This window comes from Camelina sativa, chromosome 7, assembly GCF_030686135.1.
Source record: "Camelina sativa cultivar CO46 ecotype springtype chromosome 7, ASM3068613v1".
Lineage (NCBI taxonomy): Eukaryota > Viridiplantae > Streptophyta > Magnoliopsida > Brassicales > Brassicaceae > Camelina > Camelina sativa.
In genome coordinates, this window is record NC_141886.1 from 3,879,945 (window position 1) to 3,894,780 (window position 14,836).

Here is a 14,836-nt window from a genome sequence, read left to right on the forward strand (position 1 = left end):
AAATAGATTTTATGGTGATATATTTAGTTTTATTACAAATGTCAAAAACTTTTTTATTTTTTGTTTATATTTAATTGTTTTAAACTTATCTAAATAGAAAGAAAAATATTTCTTTCTATTTAGATACCTCATTAGTCATTACATTAATTTTAAAAAAGAAATAAATTTTAAAGTTTTGGTTAGTAATGAAATGAAAGTTAATGATTTTGTTAATAGGTGTCATTTAGAGGTAAAAAGTGTGATGATGTTGATGACGACAAAAAAAAGAAAAAAAAAATAAAGGGGCAAAATGGGAAATAAGAAACAAAATAGCGACGGTCTTCTCGTTCGCCAGATTTGGCTTTCAAAAAATATATATATGAAACGACCCTACACTCACTCTCTCCCTCTCTGCTTTATAAACAACCCTAAAAGATTCTCTTCTTCTCTCTCTCTCTCTCTCACACACACACCAATTTTGCATTTTCGTCATCATCATCCACTCTCTTTTCCCCAGCTGCGATTAAAATCCTGAATATTTGACGAAAAAAAAAACAGAGTTCAATCCCAGATTCAGCAGCAGCTTAGCTTGGTAAGCAGCACTTTTAAATTTATTTTTAATTTGAATTTCTTCTTAATTCTGCAGCGTTACTCTACCTCGTGATTTTATTTTTGTTTCTGGGTTTGTAATCGACCACAAAAATCGGTTCAGATCCTTAGTATGTAGAACGTTTCGTTGGATGCTGCTTCATCTTCTTCTTAGTTTACTCATCCTTTTATTTTGAGAGATTGATCAATCCAAGTTTTTTCATGTCTCTCTCTCTCTCTCTCTCTCTGTACTTAGATCTATCAAATAATCGAAATTGATTGCGATCATCTCTTCTCTTAATACTGTAGATTCGTCAGATTGATCGAATTGTGTTTGGTTACTAGTAGTAGTGTTCAATCGCAGGATCTCTTGTGTTTTGACTGGATTAAAGGTTTTGTTGCTTTTTTTTTGTTTGTTCTCTTGTGGTTATGTAGAACTCTTTGATTATGGTGAACAAAATTATTGATTGTGGTTACTAATCTAAACATCTTAGAACATATAGTGGGTAAGTTCTATCGCAAAGAGTATTACTATACTAGTAATCATGTGGTGAGTTCTTTTTCTAATTAGCCAGATCATACTATTTAATATTTTATACATGGTAATTTGGAAGCATGATTTGGGTGTTAAGCTTGCAACTTTTGGACCCAAAAAAAAAAAAAAAGGTTACTTGCAAGTTGCAACCTTACCAATATTTATGTCTTTATCTATTTAGGCAAACGATTAGACTTGGACCAGAAATAAATAAGTTGACAAATCAAGAAAAAAAAACTTGTCTAAGATTAGAAAAGTTCCTCTTTTGATATATTATTCTTGGGTTTTATACAATAGCATAGAAAAATGAAATTTTGGTTGGATATTGGATCAAGCGAAAAAGATTTTTCTGATCCCATCAGCATCATCCAGTTTCTTATACTATGGTTTACTCTTCAGATTTATAAATTTTAAGGGGGTTTTGTTTTGGTTATTTTGTTACTGTAACCAAATTGTTTTGTATGATCTACTTAAATATAAAATAATCTATGGTCTTTGTTTTCTTGTTACAAAACCACTGGGCTATGAGTCATCGCTGCATCTGGTCGGCGTACCTTATGATTCTTTTCATTCCCTATAAAATATAGTTTATTAACTCTATATGTATAATAATAATTATTGCTAATAGTTTATTATAATTTGCTTTGTAATAATTATTTTGGATACTTTGTTTTGGCATGGTGAAAACCTCAAATTTTTGATTTCTTATAAAGCACATAAGAGCATTGTTTGTTTATATACAAAAAGAAAGAAACTTTGATGCTGATGGTTTTGGTGGTGGGCACTTTACACCTTACTTATCTTTAGTTTGTTTGGTAGGAATTTATTTATATTATTAAGTATGCGTTATTCATTTGTAACATGGGACAGATTGTTGCCTATTAAAGAGGATTCAAACTCTGATAACATCACATGCCATCACCCATTATACCTATTGATCTTTGTCTTCTCCTGATTGTTTTGGATTCTTTAGCTTTTATGATCTTAAAGTTTGTCCCTTTTTTTTTTTCTAAGAAAAATTAAACTAAACGAAATTAGACATCTTTTATTGAATTGGTATTTCAAATAGTTGTGATGAGAGATGATGTACACCTGTTGACTGTTACAATAAATATCTTATCTTGTTTGTTTTCAATCTCTTACTTGCAAGCTACTGTTTTCTTTTTTGATGTAAAGAACTTTTAAAATCTGATATAAGTAGAACTTTATCATCTTCTGATATCTTCTCATGCAATATTTTTCTTCTTTCTTTCTATTCTGCAGAATCAAAAATAATCGTAACTGCTCGATCATAAGATGGAGGAAGCAACTCAAGTAGCAAACTCCGAGGTCCCTGTAGTGAAAGGTGATGTTGATGACCTTAAGACAGTTGATGTTTCCGTCAAGGTAATGATCATAGTGTTCAGTTTCGTAGAATTATCTGTTTGCTCATGACTATAGTTTTCTTTTCTTCTGTATATTGATGCGAGTCTTGCAATGATTTTACTTGCTTTAACTTATTGAATCATCGGTCTGTCCATCAAGCTTCTTAGTAGGATCAAAGATTAAAGTATTGTTGTGGAAATATTGAATCTTTTTCAGGCTGTGAATGGAGAAGTTCCAAAAGAAGAGAAGGAAGAGGAAGATGGGGAATTTATAAAAGTTGAGAAGGAAGCTTTTGATGCCAAGGATGATGCCAAGAAAGCAGAGCATGTTCCTGTTGAAGAGCAAAAGGAAGTTTCAATTGAAAGAAGCTCGAGTGGTTCACAAAGAGAACTACATGAATCACAAGAAAAAGCGAAAGAACTAGAGCTCGAGTTGGAGAGAGTAGCAGGGGAACTAAAACGGTATGAATCTGAGAATACCCAGTTGAAGGATGAGCTTTTGTCTGCCAAAGAGAAGTTAGACGAAACGGAAAAGAAGCACGGCGAGCTCGAAGTTGTCCAAAAGAAGCAGCAAGAGAAAATTATTGAAGGGGAAGAGATACACAACTCACAGTTAAAGTCCTTAGAAGAGGCTTTGCAGTCGCATGATGCCAAAGATAAGGAACTAACTGAAGTTAAGGAAGCTTTTGATGCGCTGGGTATAGAACTCGAGAGCTCCAGAAAGAAGTTGATAGAGTTGGAGGAGGGGCTAAAACGTTCAGCTGAAGAGGCTCAGAAATTTGAAGAGCTGCATAAGCAAAGCGCTTCTCATGCTGACTCTGAGACGCAGAAGGCTTCGGAATTTGCAGAGCTTCTTGAATCAACAAAAGAAAGTGCCAAGGAAATGGAGGAAAAAATGGCATCCCTGCAACAAGAAATCAAGGAGCTGAATGATAAGATATCTGAAAACGAAAAGGTTGAAGCGGCCTTAAAGAGTAGTGCGGGAGAATTAGCTGCGGTGCAAGAGGAATTGGCACTTTCAAAATCTCGTTTGTTGGAGACGGAACAAAAGGTTTCTTCCACAGAAGCCCTCATTGATGAACTGACTAATGAACTTGAGCAGAAGAAAGCTTCCGAATCTCGGTTCAAGGAAGAGTTATCTGTTCTCCAGGATTTGGATGTTCAGATCAAAGATCTTCAGGCTAAACTTTCTGAACAGGAAGGTATTAATTTAAAGCTTGCGGAAGAACTCAAGGAGAAGGAACTGCTGGAATCATTATCGAAAGACCAAGAAGAGAAGCTGAGAACTGCAAATGAGAAGTTGGCTGAAGTGTTGAAAGAAAAAGAAGCGCTTGAAGCAAATGTAGCAGAGGTCACGAGTAATGTAGCAAAAGTAAACGAGGTCTGCAGTGAACTAGAAGAGAAACTGAAGACGTCAGATGAGAATTTCTCCAAAACAGATGCTCTTTTGTCTCAAGCTTTGTCAAACAACTCTGAACTTGAACAGAAACTGAAATCGCTGGAGGAGCTTCATAATGAAGCTGGATCTGTAGCAGCAGCTGCTACTCAGAAGAATCTTGAGTTAGAGGATGCTGTTCGGTCCTCTAGTCAAGCAGAAGAAGAAGCCAAATCACAGATAAAAGAGCTGGAGGCACAGTTCACTGCAGCTGAACAAAAGAACGTGGAGCTTGAGCAGCAACTGAACTTATTGCAGCTGAAAAGCAGTGATACAGAACGGGAGTTAAAAGAATTCTCTGTGAAAGCATCTGAACTAAAAACTGCTATTGAAGCTGTCGAGGAAGAGAAGAAACAGGTGACCAGTCAGATGCAGGAATACCAAGAAAAAGCATCTGGATTGGAATCATCTCTGAACCAACTATCAGCCAGAAATTCAGAGCTTGAAGAAGATTTGAAAATCGCTTTGCAGAAGGGCGCAGAGCATGAAGACCGTGCTAATACGACACACCAGCGCAGCATTGAACTAGAAGGTCTGTGTCAAACATCACAGTCAAAACATGAAGACGCAGAAGGAAGACTGAAAGATTTAGAGCTTCTACTCCAGACAGAAAAATACAGAATTCAGGAACTTGAGGAGCAGGTTAGCTCGCTGGAGAAGAAGTGTGGGGAAACTGAAGCAGATTCCAAAAGTTACGTGAGTCAGGTGGCTGAGCTTCAATCCACGCTAGAGGCATTTCAAGTGAAAAGTTCGAGCCTTGAAGCTGCGTTAAACATTGCAACTGAGACCGAGAAAGAACTGACAGAAAATCTTAATACTGTTATAGGTGAGAAAAAGAAATTAGAAGATACAGTGAATGAGCTAAACGTGAAGATCAGTGAGTCTGATAATCTATTAGAAGGCCTCAGGAATGAAATGAATGTCACACAAGGAAAGTTGGAGAGTATTGAAAATGATCTGAAAACTTCTGGCTTACGGGAAAGCGAAGTAATGGAGAAACTGAAGTCTGCTGAAGAGAGTCTTGAGCAGAAAGGAAGAGAAATTGATGAAGCTATGACGAAAAACATGGAGCTTGAAGCTTTGCATCAGTCTTTAAGTAAAGACTCAGAGCATAGACTTCAAAAGGCAATGGAGGATTTCACTAGCAAAGATTCAGAGGCCAGTACTTTGACTGAGAAGTTGAAAGACTTGGAAGGCAGAATAAAATCATATGAAGAGCAGTTGGCTGAAGCATCTGGCAGATCTTCTTCTTTAAAAGAGGAACTTGAACAGACTTTGGGAAGACTCGCAGCTGCAGAATCCGTTAATGAGAAACTCAAACAAGATTTTGATCAGGCAGAAGAAAAGTCTTTGCAGTCATCATCAGAGAATGAACTACTAGCAGAGACAAACACCCAGCTAAAGATCAAAATTCAAGAACTTGAGGGGTTAATAGGTTCTGGTTCTGTTGAGAAGGAAACTGCATTGAAAAAGTTAGAAGAGGCAATCGAAAAGTTTAATCAGAAAGAAACAGAATCTAATGACTTGGTTGAAAAGTTAAAAACTCATGAAAACCAAATCGAGGAGCACAAAAAGCTGGCTCATGAAGCATCAGGAGTTGCGGAAACTAGAAAAGTTGAGCTTGAAGAGGCTCTATCAAAACTGAAGAATCTTGAATCTACTATTGAAGAGCTCGGGGCTAAATGCCAGGGGCTTGAGAAAGAAAGCGGAGATCTGGCCGAGGTAAATTTAAAGTTGAACCAGGAACTAGCCAATCATGGATCAGAGGCCAACGAGTTGAAGACAAAGCTCTCTGCCTTGGAGGCTGAGAAGGAGCAAACAGCCATTGAGCTTCAGGCTTCAAAAACGACCATAGAAGATCTAACAAAGCAGCTTACCTCTGAAGGGGAGAAATTAGAGTCACAGGTAAACACCCTGAATCTAAACATGTTTTAATTACTATCAACAGTGCCACGGTTTTTTTCTTTCTAGTATACAATCTTGAGAATATGACACCACTTTGTGCTGCAGATTTCTTCCCACGCTGAGGAAAACAGCAAAGTCAATGCAATGTTTCAGAGTACCAAGGATGAGCTCCAATCAGTTATTGCGAAGCTTGAAGAACAACTAACCGTAGAGAGCTCTAAAACTGATACTCTGGTGTCCGAGATTGAGAAGCTCAAGGCAGTGGCTACTGAAAAGTCCGTTCTGGAATCACATTTTGAAGAACTTGAAAAAACTTTGACAGAGGTCAAAGCTCAGTTGAAAGAAAATGTAGTGCATTCACCTCAGACAGATTATCTATATCATAATTAGGATCCATAAAATAAAAGTATTAGTTTACTGATTGATGATTTTTCTACAGGTTGAAAATGCAGCTACTGCGTCTGTAAAAGTGGCGGAACTTACCTCAAAACTGCAGGAACACGAGCATATCGCTGGTGAACGGGATGTGCTCAATGAGCAAGTGCTTCAGCTTCAGAAAGAGCTTCAAGTGGCTCAGAGTTCCATTAATGAACAGGTTAATGATCTTTCTATTGTTTGAATTTTATAGATCTCAGATAACTTTTTTCCGGGCTTCTTTAGAATTCTTTAGTTTTATGATAAAAAAAAAAAAAAAGGCAATCCATCTTCCCTCATTATGTCACTAAGCTTTGAAAACGTTTTCATGGAAATAGAAACAAGCACACTCCCAGAAGCATTCAGAGCTCGAGTCTGCATTGAAGCAATCACAAGACGAGATTGAAGCTAAGAAAAAGGCGGCTGCTGAATTTGAATCAAGGGTCAAAGATCTTGAACAGAAAGTGCAGCTCGCTGATGCTAAAGCTAAGGTTAGTCATAATATATCTGCTCAGAACTCTATTTAACTGGTAACATAGATACACCCAATGCATATGTTACATCTACAGGGAAAATGACATAAGGTCCGTTACATCGTATATTTATTAGGAAGAAACATTGCATTATAGTTAAACTACCCGGTTTTTTTGAAATCCTCGAATTGCTTATTATCAAAAACCAAACTTGCAGGAAACGGAGGCAATGGATGTAGGTGTTAAATCTAGAGACATTGACTTATCCTTTTCTTCTCCAACAAAACGACAGAGCAAGAAGAAGTCAGATGCATCTCCTTCTTCTTCTTCTTCTTCGAGAAACGTTACTACTGCTACTCAAACAGCGTCGACGTCGCATCTCATGTCAATGAAGATCATGACTGGAGTGGCTCTAGTTTCTGTTATCATTGGTATACTCCTTGGGAAAAAGTACTAGTCTCTCTCGTCTTCTCAGTGTGGGCGTGATGTTCATTTTTGAAGTGAAGATCTCTCCTTCATTTGTTTTTTTTTTTTTTGGGGGCTTTTGAATTTTGATAGCAGAACTAGTGAACTTATGCGTGAATAATATATGGTTTCTCTTCTCTCTGCTTATATTTGCTTGTGGTTGGTTTTGTATTTTTCATGGGTCTGGGGATTTTGTTTGTACCAGGCCTTGCTTGTAGGTCAAGCAATTGTCCAGCTATTGTATTCAATTAAAAATGAAAGGTGATTGATAATTTTATCCATCTAAACCGGTTTGGTTTACAATAGACCCGGTTGAGTCAACGCTTATATAAACCAACTCCAGTGTTCGTCTCTTTCACCAAATTTCGCACTGAGCTTATAACACATACAGTACTGAGAAACCAAGATGACGACGCTAAACATGGCGGAAACCCTAGAAACCCTAATCGATAACTCCCAAGAAACGGATTACACGTACGATCCCGAAGAAGATGACATTGATCTCTCACTCCTCCGTCTCAACAGCTTCGGGAACTCCTCCGATCGCCGCCGTGCGAACTCGTCTCCTCCGCAGTTTCGATCATACGGATCTTTCGGCTCTTCTTCGACCGCCGGAATAACCAGCCCCGTGAAACGTCCATCGCCGGAATCGAAGGATGCTGAAGAGCCGAGACGCAAGAAGCTGTTTCTTCAACGGCCTGAGGAGGAAGAGCAAGAAGTAGAAGAAGACGCGAATCTCATGGGATATTCTAAGATTCCGCTTCCGGTGGTTGTTCTCAACCCGAATCGAATCCGTTCGCCTATTTACAAGCGATCTTTATCGGATACATTTGCTTCGCCCGCTGGATCTATGCTCGGGTCGGGTAATTCACGAAACGGCGTCTCTCAAGAAACATCGCCGCCTTCGGGTAATGTCCCTTCTTCTCTCCCGCCGCGTCCACCGATGTTCAGGAGGTCCGTCTCCGATGTTTCTCCCGCACCTTCCTCTTCCAAGTCTCTTCTCCGATCTTCTCGCTCCAATGCAATTCGTGAAGGTGATTTTGCGAGTCCAGAAAGCTCTGAAGCCAATAAGGTTAGAAAGATTCCTTTAGTCTTTATCTATTGTTCTGTTATCTGATCCGTTTGAGAGTTCTGTGATTTGTGGATTCTGGTAGACTCGAGATATACTTGACTTCTTGTGTCTTGCGAAGTAGAAATGTTCTGTGGTAGCTTTTAACTCAAGATTGGTGATAATGGGCAGATGCTGTATGTTATCAAGGATGGAGTTCGTGAATTGGATCAATGGTGTAACAAGCTCCTTAAGTACGGTGAAGCAGCAGTCTCCTCTGTGAAACAAGACGACAGTCCTAAGGTTCGTAATCTTCTAAACACATATATAATCTCATGGAGAGACTCAATGGAATGTATCCGATGAAATGCATTTGGTGGAATCATATTGGTTGATCTCGAACATGTCCGTCCTTCATTGAGTTGCTCGTTTGTCTCTTATAGTTCTCTGAATGAAAGTCATATTTTTGAGCACAATGATTGTTTGTTACAGTGCCAGGTAGAAGATGAGGTAGTAGTACAAGAGGAGCAACAGAAAGAGGGTAAAGAAGGTGTGAAGGTGGATAGAGTCGGCGAGGCCTTTGTGGTTGAGATCAACTGTCCATGTGGAAGAAACTACCGAACTCTCTTCTCAGGCCGTGACTGCTACTACAAGCTCTTGTAGAAATGGTGACTGCTACTTTTTGCAGTTGTTGACATTCACATTCTTTGATCATCATTTATCACCATTAGTTGAAGGAGTATATCTCATGCTCTGCATATTCATCACATAGGGTTTCTGTAGATAAACAACATGACACACACTGTTTCGTACTTGTATAGATACTAGCTATAACACATTTGTCCCCTTGTCATATACACTCTGTTTCGAGCTTGTATAGATACTAGCTATACACATTTCTCCCCTTGTCATATACTCTTGGTGTATTCGGTTACTTGAAAATACTCTTAAACATGTCACATATGGAAAGTTTGATTTCTTGTGTACTATTTTGGTACCATTTCTTTAGACTTGGATGTTTTATGCTAACCATTGTTGTAAATCACAAGACTAGACCGCTTGAACCATGACCCGGTCTGGGTTTTTATATAGACCAGTATGTCTGTAACCCAAAACAAAACCCTAGCGTTTTCTTCGTTTGAAGCCCTAGTGTAAATTATTTAGGCCGTTCCTGGGCTTCACACTTCACAAGGTAGAAAATAAACTAAAATGAGTAGCTAAACGACGTCGTTAGAAAGTAGCATCCAAAATCTATCCATGGGCAGACTCTCTTATATCTCAATCTATTAACCTTAGAGATAGTCCATGGTGAATCCTGAAGGAGAGAAGCTGTGTCGACCAAAGTCGTCTTTTTATCCTTTCCAATTTTCCCACCAGAAAGAAAGTTTCTCTCTGGCGCAAAGTAAGTTCTTTTTCTCAAAAAATTTATGTGTTGCGTCCAACCTGTTCGACGATATTACCCAATGAACAATTTCGATGTTTGTCCACATTTCCACTCCTTTGTAGACAGAAAAATTCACATTCTTAAATAATTCTTGACTAAAGTTTTGTTCTTGGAATAGGTTTCGGACCAAAGATTTAATTTTTTTATTATTTTGTGTTACTGGTTGTTTTTAAAGATTGAGTAAGAGTTTATTGCTTTTTCTCGATAATGTATATAGCTTTTAGATGCTTAGACCAAGTTAAGAAGACAGCTCAGTTTTTAATTCTTGAAGATTTTTGTACCGTATCTTGCAGATGAATTGGACTAAAAACTAATTCTACAACAGCTTCAGAGCAGAGTTATGCTGCGTGTAACTTGTTTTTCTCCTTCATTTTCTCGGGCGTGTTGTCCTTTATTTGCAATGATGCTCAAAGTCCCATCTGTTCATCTCCACCATCCTAGTTTTTCTTCATTTCGTTGGTACCATACTTCCTTACTTGTCAAAGGTACCCGTGATAGACAACTTTTTAATCTTGTTGAGCGTAGCAGACATCTATGCACACTCCCCCTCGCTGCTGCTAAACAATCAGCAGCTTCTACTTCTGGAAACTTATCGAGGAAAGCGAAGAAGAAAGCTATTCAGCAGTCTCCTGAAGCAGTTTTGAAACAAAAGCTAGATATGTGCTCCAGGAAAGGTGATGTCTTGGAAGCTCTTCGCTTGTATGATGAGGCAAGGCGCAATGGCGTGCAGCTCAGCCAGTACCATTATAATGTCTTGCTCTATGTTTGCTCGTTGGTTGAGGCAGAAACAGATTCTCTTCCTAATCCAGGGCTTAGTAGGGGTTTTGATATATTTAAGCAGATGATTGTTGACAAAGTTGTTCCCAATGAAGCAACTTTCACAAATGGTGCTAGACTTGCCGTTGCAAAGGATGACCCGGAAATGGCTTTCGATATGGTGATACAGATGAAAGCCTTTGGTATTCAACCACGGCTGAGATCCTATGGACCAGCCCTTTTTGGTTTCTGTAGGAAGGGTAATGCAGACAAAGCTTATGAAGTCGATGCACATATGATTGAATCAGAGGTTGTCCCTGAGGAACCTGAGCTTGCTGCTCTTTTGAAAGTTAGTATGGATACGAAAAACGCAGACAAGGTCTATGAGACGTTGCAGCGGTTGAGAGAATTGGTGAGACAGGTTTCGAAATCGACTTTTGATACGATTGAAGAGTGGTTTAAATCTGAAGCCGCTGCAGAAGTTGGAGTTAAGAAATGGGATGTGAAGAAAATAAGGGATGCGGTTGTGAGTGGTGGTGGTGGGTGGCATGGACAGGGATGGCTTGGGACTGGCAAGTGGAATGTTGAAAGAACAGAGATGGATGAGAATGGTGTGTGTAAATGCTGCAAAGAGAAGCTTGTTTGTATTGATATCAATCCGGTTGAGACAGAAACCTTCGCTGCATCATTGACCCGATTAGCCTGTGAAAGAGAAGTCAGAGCTAACTTTAATCAGTTTCAGGTAACAAAAATGGATTGTGGTGAAACTATCTAGGAGCAAAGCTGAAAAAGGTTTGTTTTTTGTTCGCAGGAATGGCTGGAAAGACATGGACCGTTTGATGCAGTCATTGACGGAGCCAACATGGGTTTAGTCAACCAGCGCAGTTTCAGCTTCTTCCAGGTGATTATTAGCTACTCTTTTTCATTCTAGTGCCAATCTCAAGATCTTTGCTTGATTACTTTATAACTGATGTGACTCTTATCTCTCTCGCCTCTAGCTTAACAATACTGTCCAAAGATGTCAACAAATAAGTGCATCGAAAAGATTACCACTTGTGATCCTGCACAAGAGTCGTGTAAATGGAGGTCCAGCTACTTATCCTAAAAACAGAGCCTTGCTAGAGAAATGGAAAAACGCTGGTGCTCTCTATGCTACTCCTCCTGGCTCAAACGATGATTGGTATATGCATTTGCTTCTTTTCTTAGTCTGTGGATTGCATTGAGCCATGAATGATCCAAAAAGACAAATATCATTTCTGATCTGAAATCAATTGTTTCAGGTATTGGCTTTACGCAGCTGTAACTTGTAAGTGTTTATTAGTGACAAACGATGAGATGAGAGACCATCTCTTCCAACTACTGGGAAATAGTTTCTTCCCAAGGTGGAAAGAGAAGCATCAGGTAAAACATAATATAACATGCGCCTATGTATGTATGTCTTGCATATATAGACTTTGATTGTATTGGATTACTCAATGTTGCAGGTTCGGATCTCTGTCTCGAGAGAAAATGGACTCACACTACACATGCCACCTCCATACTCCATCGTTACACAGGTCAACAACACTCACATTTTCTATCTCTATCTCAAAGCTTTCATCTCCATTTTTGCAATAATGATGGTGATTGATGATGATGGGTAATGCAGGAGTCTGAAGATGGAACATGGCATGTCCCAATGAGCGTGGAAGATGATCTCCAAACATCAAGGCAATGGTTATGCGCAAAACGATCCAAAACCCCTTGAAATTTTTTTGATTCTTGTTGTATCATCTTACATTGATTCTTCATTTCTAAGTAAATTTGTATTTTTAAAACCAAAAGATGTCTCAAAATTGAAACATTATTCATCAACACAATTGAACAAAAGATTGAAACTTTTTACCGGCGTAACGTCCTTGTAAGAGAATCACAGCTTTCCCTGGCTTCATACATTTCAACATTGTCCCTCGATCTCGGAGCTGATTTCGATTTTTACGGTTTTATTGGAATAGGCATCGGGTTTTTCAGAGTTATGCAATTTTACCCCAATAGTTTAAATTGTTTATAATTTTTGCTTAATAGTATTATATTATCAATTTGGATATTTCAGGTTCAAATTTGCAAAAATCAATATTTGATTATCTAAATTATGCCGAGGCTAAGAGCAGGAACACGATTTGTAAATAAGATGGTGAAATTACACAAATATAGAGCGATAACAGAAACGAATTAACAAATAGAAGTACCAAATGTCATAAGCTAATCAAATCCAATAATATTAAAAGCAGAATACTATGATAATCAAATAGAAACATCCAACTCTTCAGAAGCATGCGTCGAGGACACAACAACAACACATGGCCGCAAAACTGCATTCAAAAAAAAAAAAAGATTAACCAATATTACAACACAAAAGAACCGATAAGGTTTAACTGTTAAACACACGTGCGACGTGTCCGGTTATAATATGAAAAAAATAAATAGAAAGACTAACCAGCCTTTCAAGAATCCATCACCCTTGGACTTAGTCTCAACCGGAGCGGCCGTTGCATAACTGGTGTCGTTGGTTGGGTAACCGAGTGGTGGCGGTGCCACGTAAGGGCCGGTAGACACTGGTGGTGTAGGGTAAGCTCCTGCAGATTGGTTTTGGCTCATCTTCGAACAGATTATGACTTCTCTTTGATAAGTTAGAGGAAAATATTACGTAGAGATGAAGAGGTGTATGGATGTAATATGAATACAATGATATTTGTAATGAAGATATATAGACATGCGTAATATATAAGAAAAAAGAAGGTCGGTTTAGTAGAACCGCGTGAGGTGGTCAGATCATATTCATTGCTAAGTCTCCATAAATATATAGATTTCCAAAAGATGACGCACGGAAACGAGGAAGCTCCCTTTTTTGTTTCTCATTCTAATAAAAATTAAGTAATAAATGTGTTGATTTTTTTTTCCTCTTGAAGAATAACAAAAAAGACATGTTGATTCTTTTTAATTGGCTATGATGATATCGACATGTGTCTCATACAAGTAATTTCGCGTTTTCTATTTTTGGGTTATTTTATATATCAAAAGTATAAGCTTTTAGATCTAGGTTGCATATATTAAGGAATGAATAAACTATACTTTAATTACTTTGATATTCAATCCCTTAAATCATGTGATTCAATCTTTATCATTTATATTTGTCATTACTATTTCCAATTGTGTAATTACTCAGTTAATCATTGTGATCTTGTATATGTATGTTTCTATTAAAAAAATAAAATATGAAAGTGAATATAATTCAGCATGGCTGTATTCCTTTCTTGATTAATAAAGAGTGCATTTTCTTTCTCAAAGCAAAACGTGTACATGGGCATTCGGTTTTTTCGGTTTGGTTTCGGTTCGGTTTTTTCGGTTTTTGATTTTTTTGGTTTTATAAAAATCAAACCATACAGAAACCATATATAATTCAGTTTGATTACAGTTCGGTTTTTTCGGTTTTATCAAAAATTAAACCATATAAAACCATACCTATAACGGTTTGGTTTGGTTTCGGTTTGGTCTCTGTTTTAATGGTTATTCCATACTTTAAAAAATAGATAGTTGATACATAACTAAAAATAAGCATAAAAGTAAAACCTAAACATAATTCAAAAAAATAGAATCCAAATATAGTTTTGTAAACCCAAATACTTACTTGAAATTTAAACTTTTAAAAAGTAAAGGCTATTGAAAAAGAAAACTAGAAAAAAAAAACCAAGAAAAAAACTTGGAGATCAATAACTATAAGCCTAATATAAATTTATAAGAGAAACTAATTATATCTAATTATCCTAAATTTTTATAAAAAACCAAAAAAACCATTCGGTTTTACGTTTTTTAACCAGACCAAACCTAAACCAAATGGTTAATTAAAATAAAAACCAAACAGATTTTTAGACTTAACTATAACCAAACCATTTATTTCGGTTTGGTTTGGTTTAGTTTTTTGGATTTCGGTTTTTTTGCCCACCCCTAGTACTCTCTCTCTATGGGAATATCTACATATTTCTCTATGGGAATATTTACATGTTAAAGAAAAGAGAGAACAATAACTAAACCTTAAATTGTTGACTAATAAAAATTAAAAAGGTAAATCAGAATATATATATATATATATATGTATTATTCTGAGAATATTTCTTTTGAGATTTAGAACTTAAATCCTTTCCGTTAAGAATATACTATATAACTTAATTTTCGAGAGAACACATGAAAATTTCATATGAGGAAGAATAATTGTTGGTTTCAAATTATAGGTATTTGAGAAGTTGTAAACGCAAATTTGTAATTTAATTTATTTGTATGTATAATTAAATATAATTCCAAACAATTTAAAGGAGCTACGTTAACGTTACGGAAGTTTGGTTGTTTTGGGTGAACAACCATTGTTTCTCAATTTATATTCGTCACGGTTGTAT

At 37.2% G+C, this 14,836-nt stretch overlaps 4 protein-coding genes across 4 annotated transcripts; 3 read left to right on the plus strand and 1 right to left on the minus strand.

Moving 5' to 3' along the window:
* Positions 1-325: 325 nt before the first annotated feature.
* On the plus strand, positions 326-7,439 carry LOC147940808 (uncharacterized). Its single transcript, XM_087456778.1, has 7 exons — positions 326-571; positions 2,366-2,488; positions 2,684-5,806; positions 5,912-6,154; positions 6,246-6,401; positions 6,559-6,711; positions 6,911-7,439. The coding sequence occupies exons 2-7, from the start codon at positions 2,399-2,401 to the stop codon at positions 7,148-7,150; spliced, it is 4,005 nt and encodes a 1,334-aa protein (XP_087312904.1). The 5' UTR covers positions 326-571; positions 2,366-2,398; the 3' UTR covers positions 7,151-7,439.
* Position 7,440: 1 nt separating this feature from the next.
* Positions 7,441-9,206, plus strand: LOC147940809 (uncharacterized). Its single transcript, XM_087456779.1, has 3 exons — positions 7,441-8,230; positions 8,399-8,509; positions 8,699-9,206. Exons 1-3 carry the CDS (start codon positions 7,565-7,567, stop codon positions 8,867-8,869), a joined length of 948 nt encoding a protein of 315 aa, XP_087312905.1. The 5' UTR covers positions 7,441-7,564; the 3' UTR covers positions 8,870-9,206.
* A 189-nt stretch (positions 9,207-9,395) lies between these two features.
* LOC109124577 (proteinaceous RNase P 1, chloroplastic/mitochondrial) lies at positions 9,396-12,285 on the plus strand. Its single transcript, XM_010415722.2, has 7 exons — positions 9,396-9,608; positions 9,944-11,148; positions 11,218-11,307; positions 11,405-11,586; positions 11,687-11,807; positions 11,891-11,962; positions 12,055-12,285. Exons 2-7 carry the CDS (start codon positions 9,991-9,993, stop codon positions 12,151-12,153), a joined length of 1,722 nt encoding a protein of 573 aa, XP_010414024.2. The 5' UTR covers positions 9,396-9,608; positions 9,944-9,990; the 3' UTR covers positions 12,154-12,285.
* Positions 12,286-12,564: 279 nt separating this feature from the next.
* On the minus strand, positions 12,565-13,179 carry LOC104700238 (protein CYSTEINE-RICH TRANSMEMBRANE MODULE 6-like). The gene is made up of 2 exons (XM_019227445.2): positions 12,883-13,179; positions 12,565-12,757 (listed from the first exon to the last, which is right to left on the minus strand). Exons 1-2 carry the CDS (start codon positions 13,041-13,043, stop codon positions 12,712-12,714), a joined length of 207 nt encoding a protein of 68 aa, XP_019082990.2. The 5' UTR covers positions 13,044-13,179; the 3' UTR covers positions 12,565-12,711.
* Positions 13,180-14,836: the final 1,657 nt, after the last annotated feature.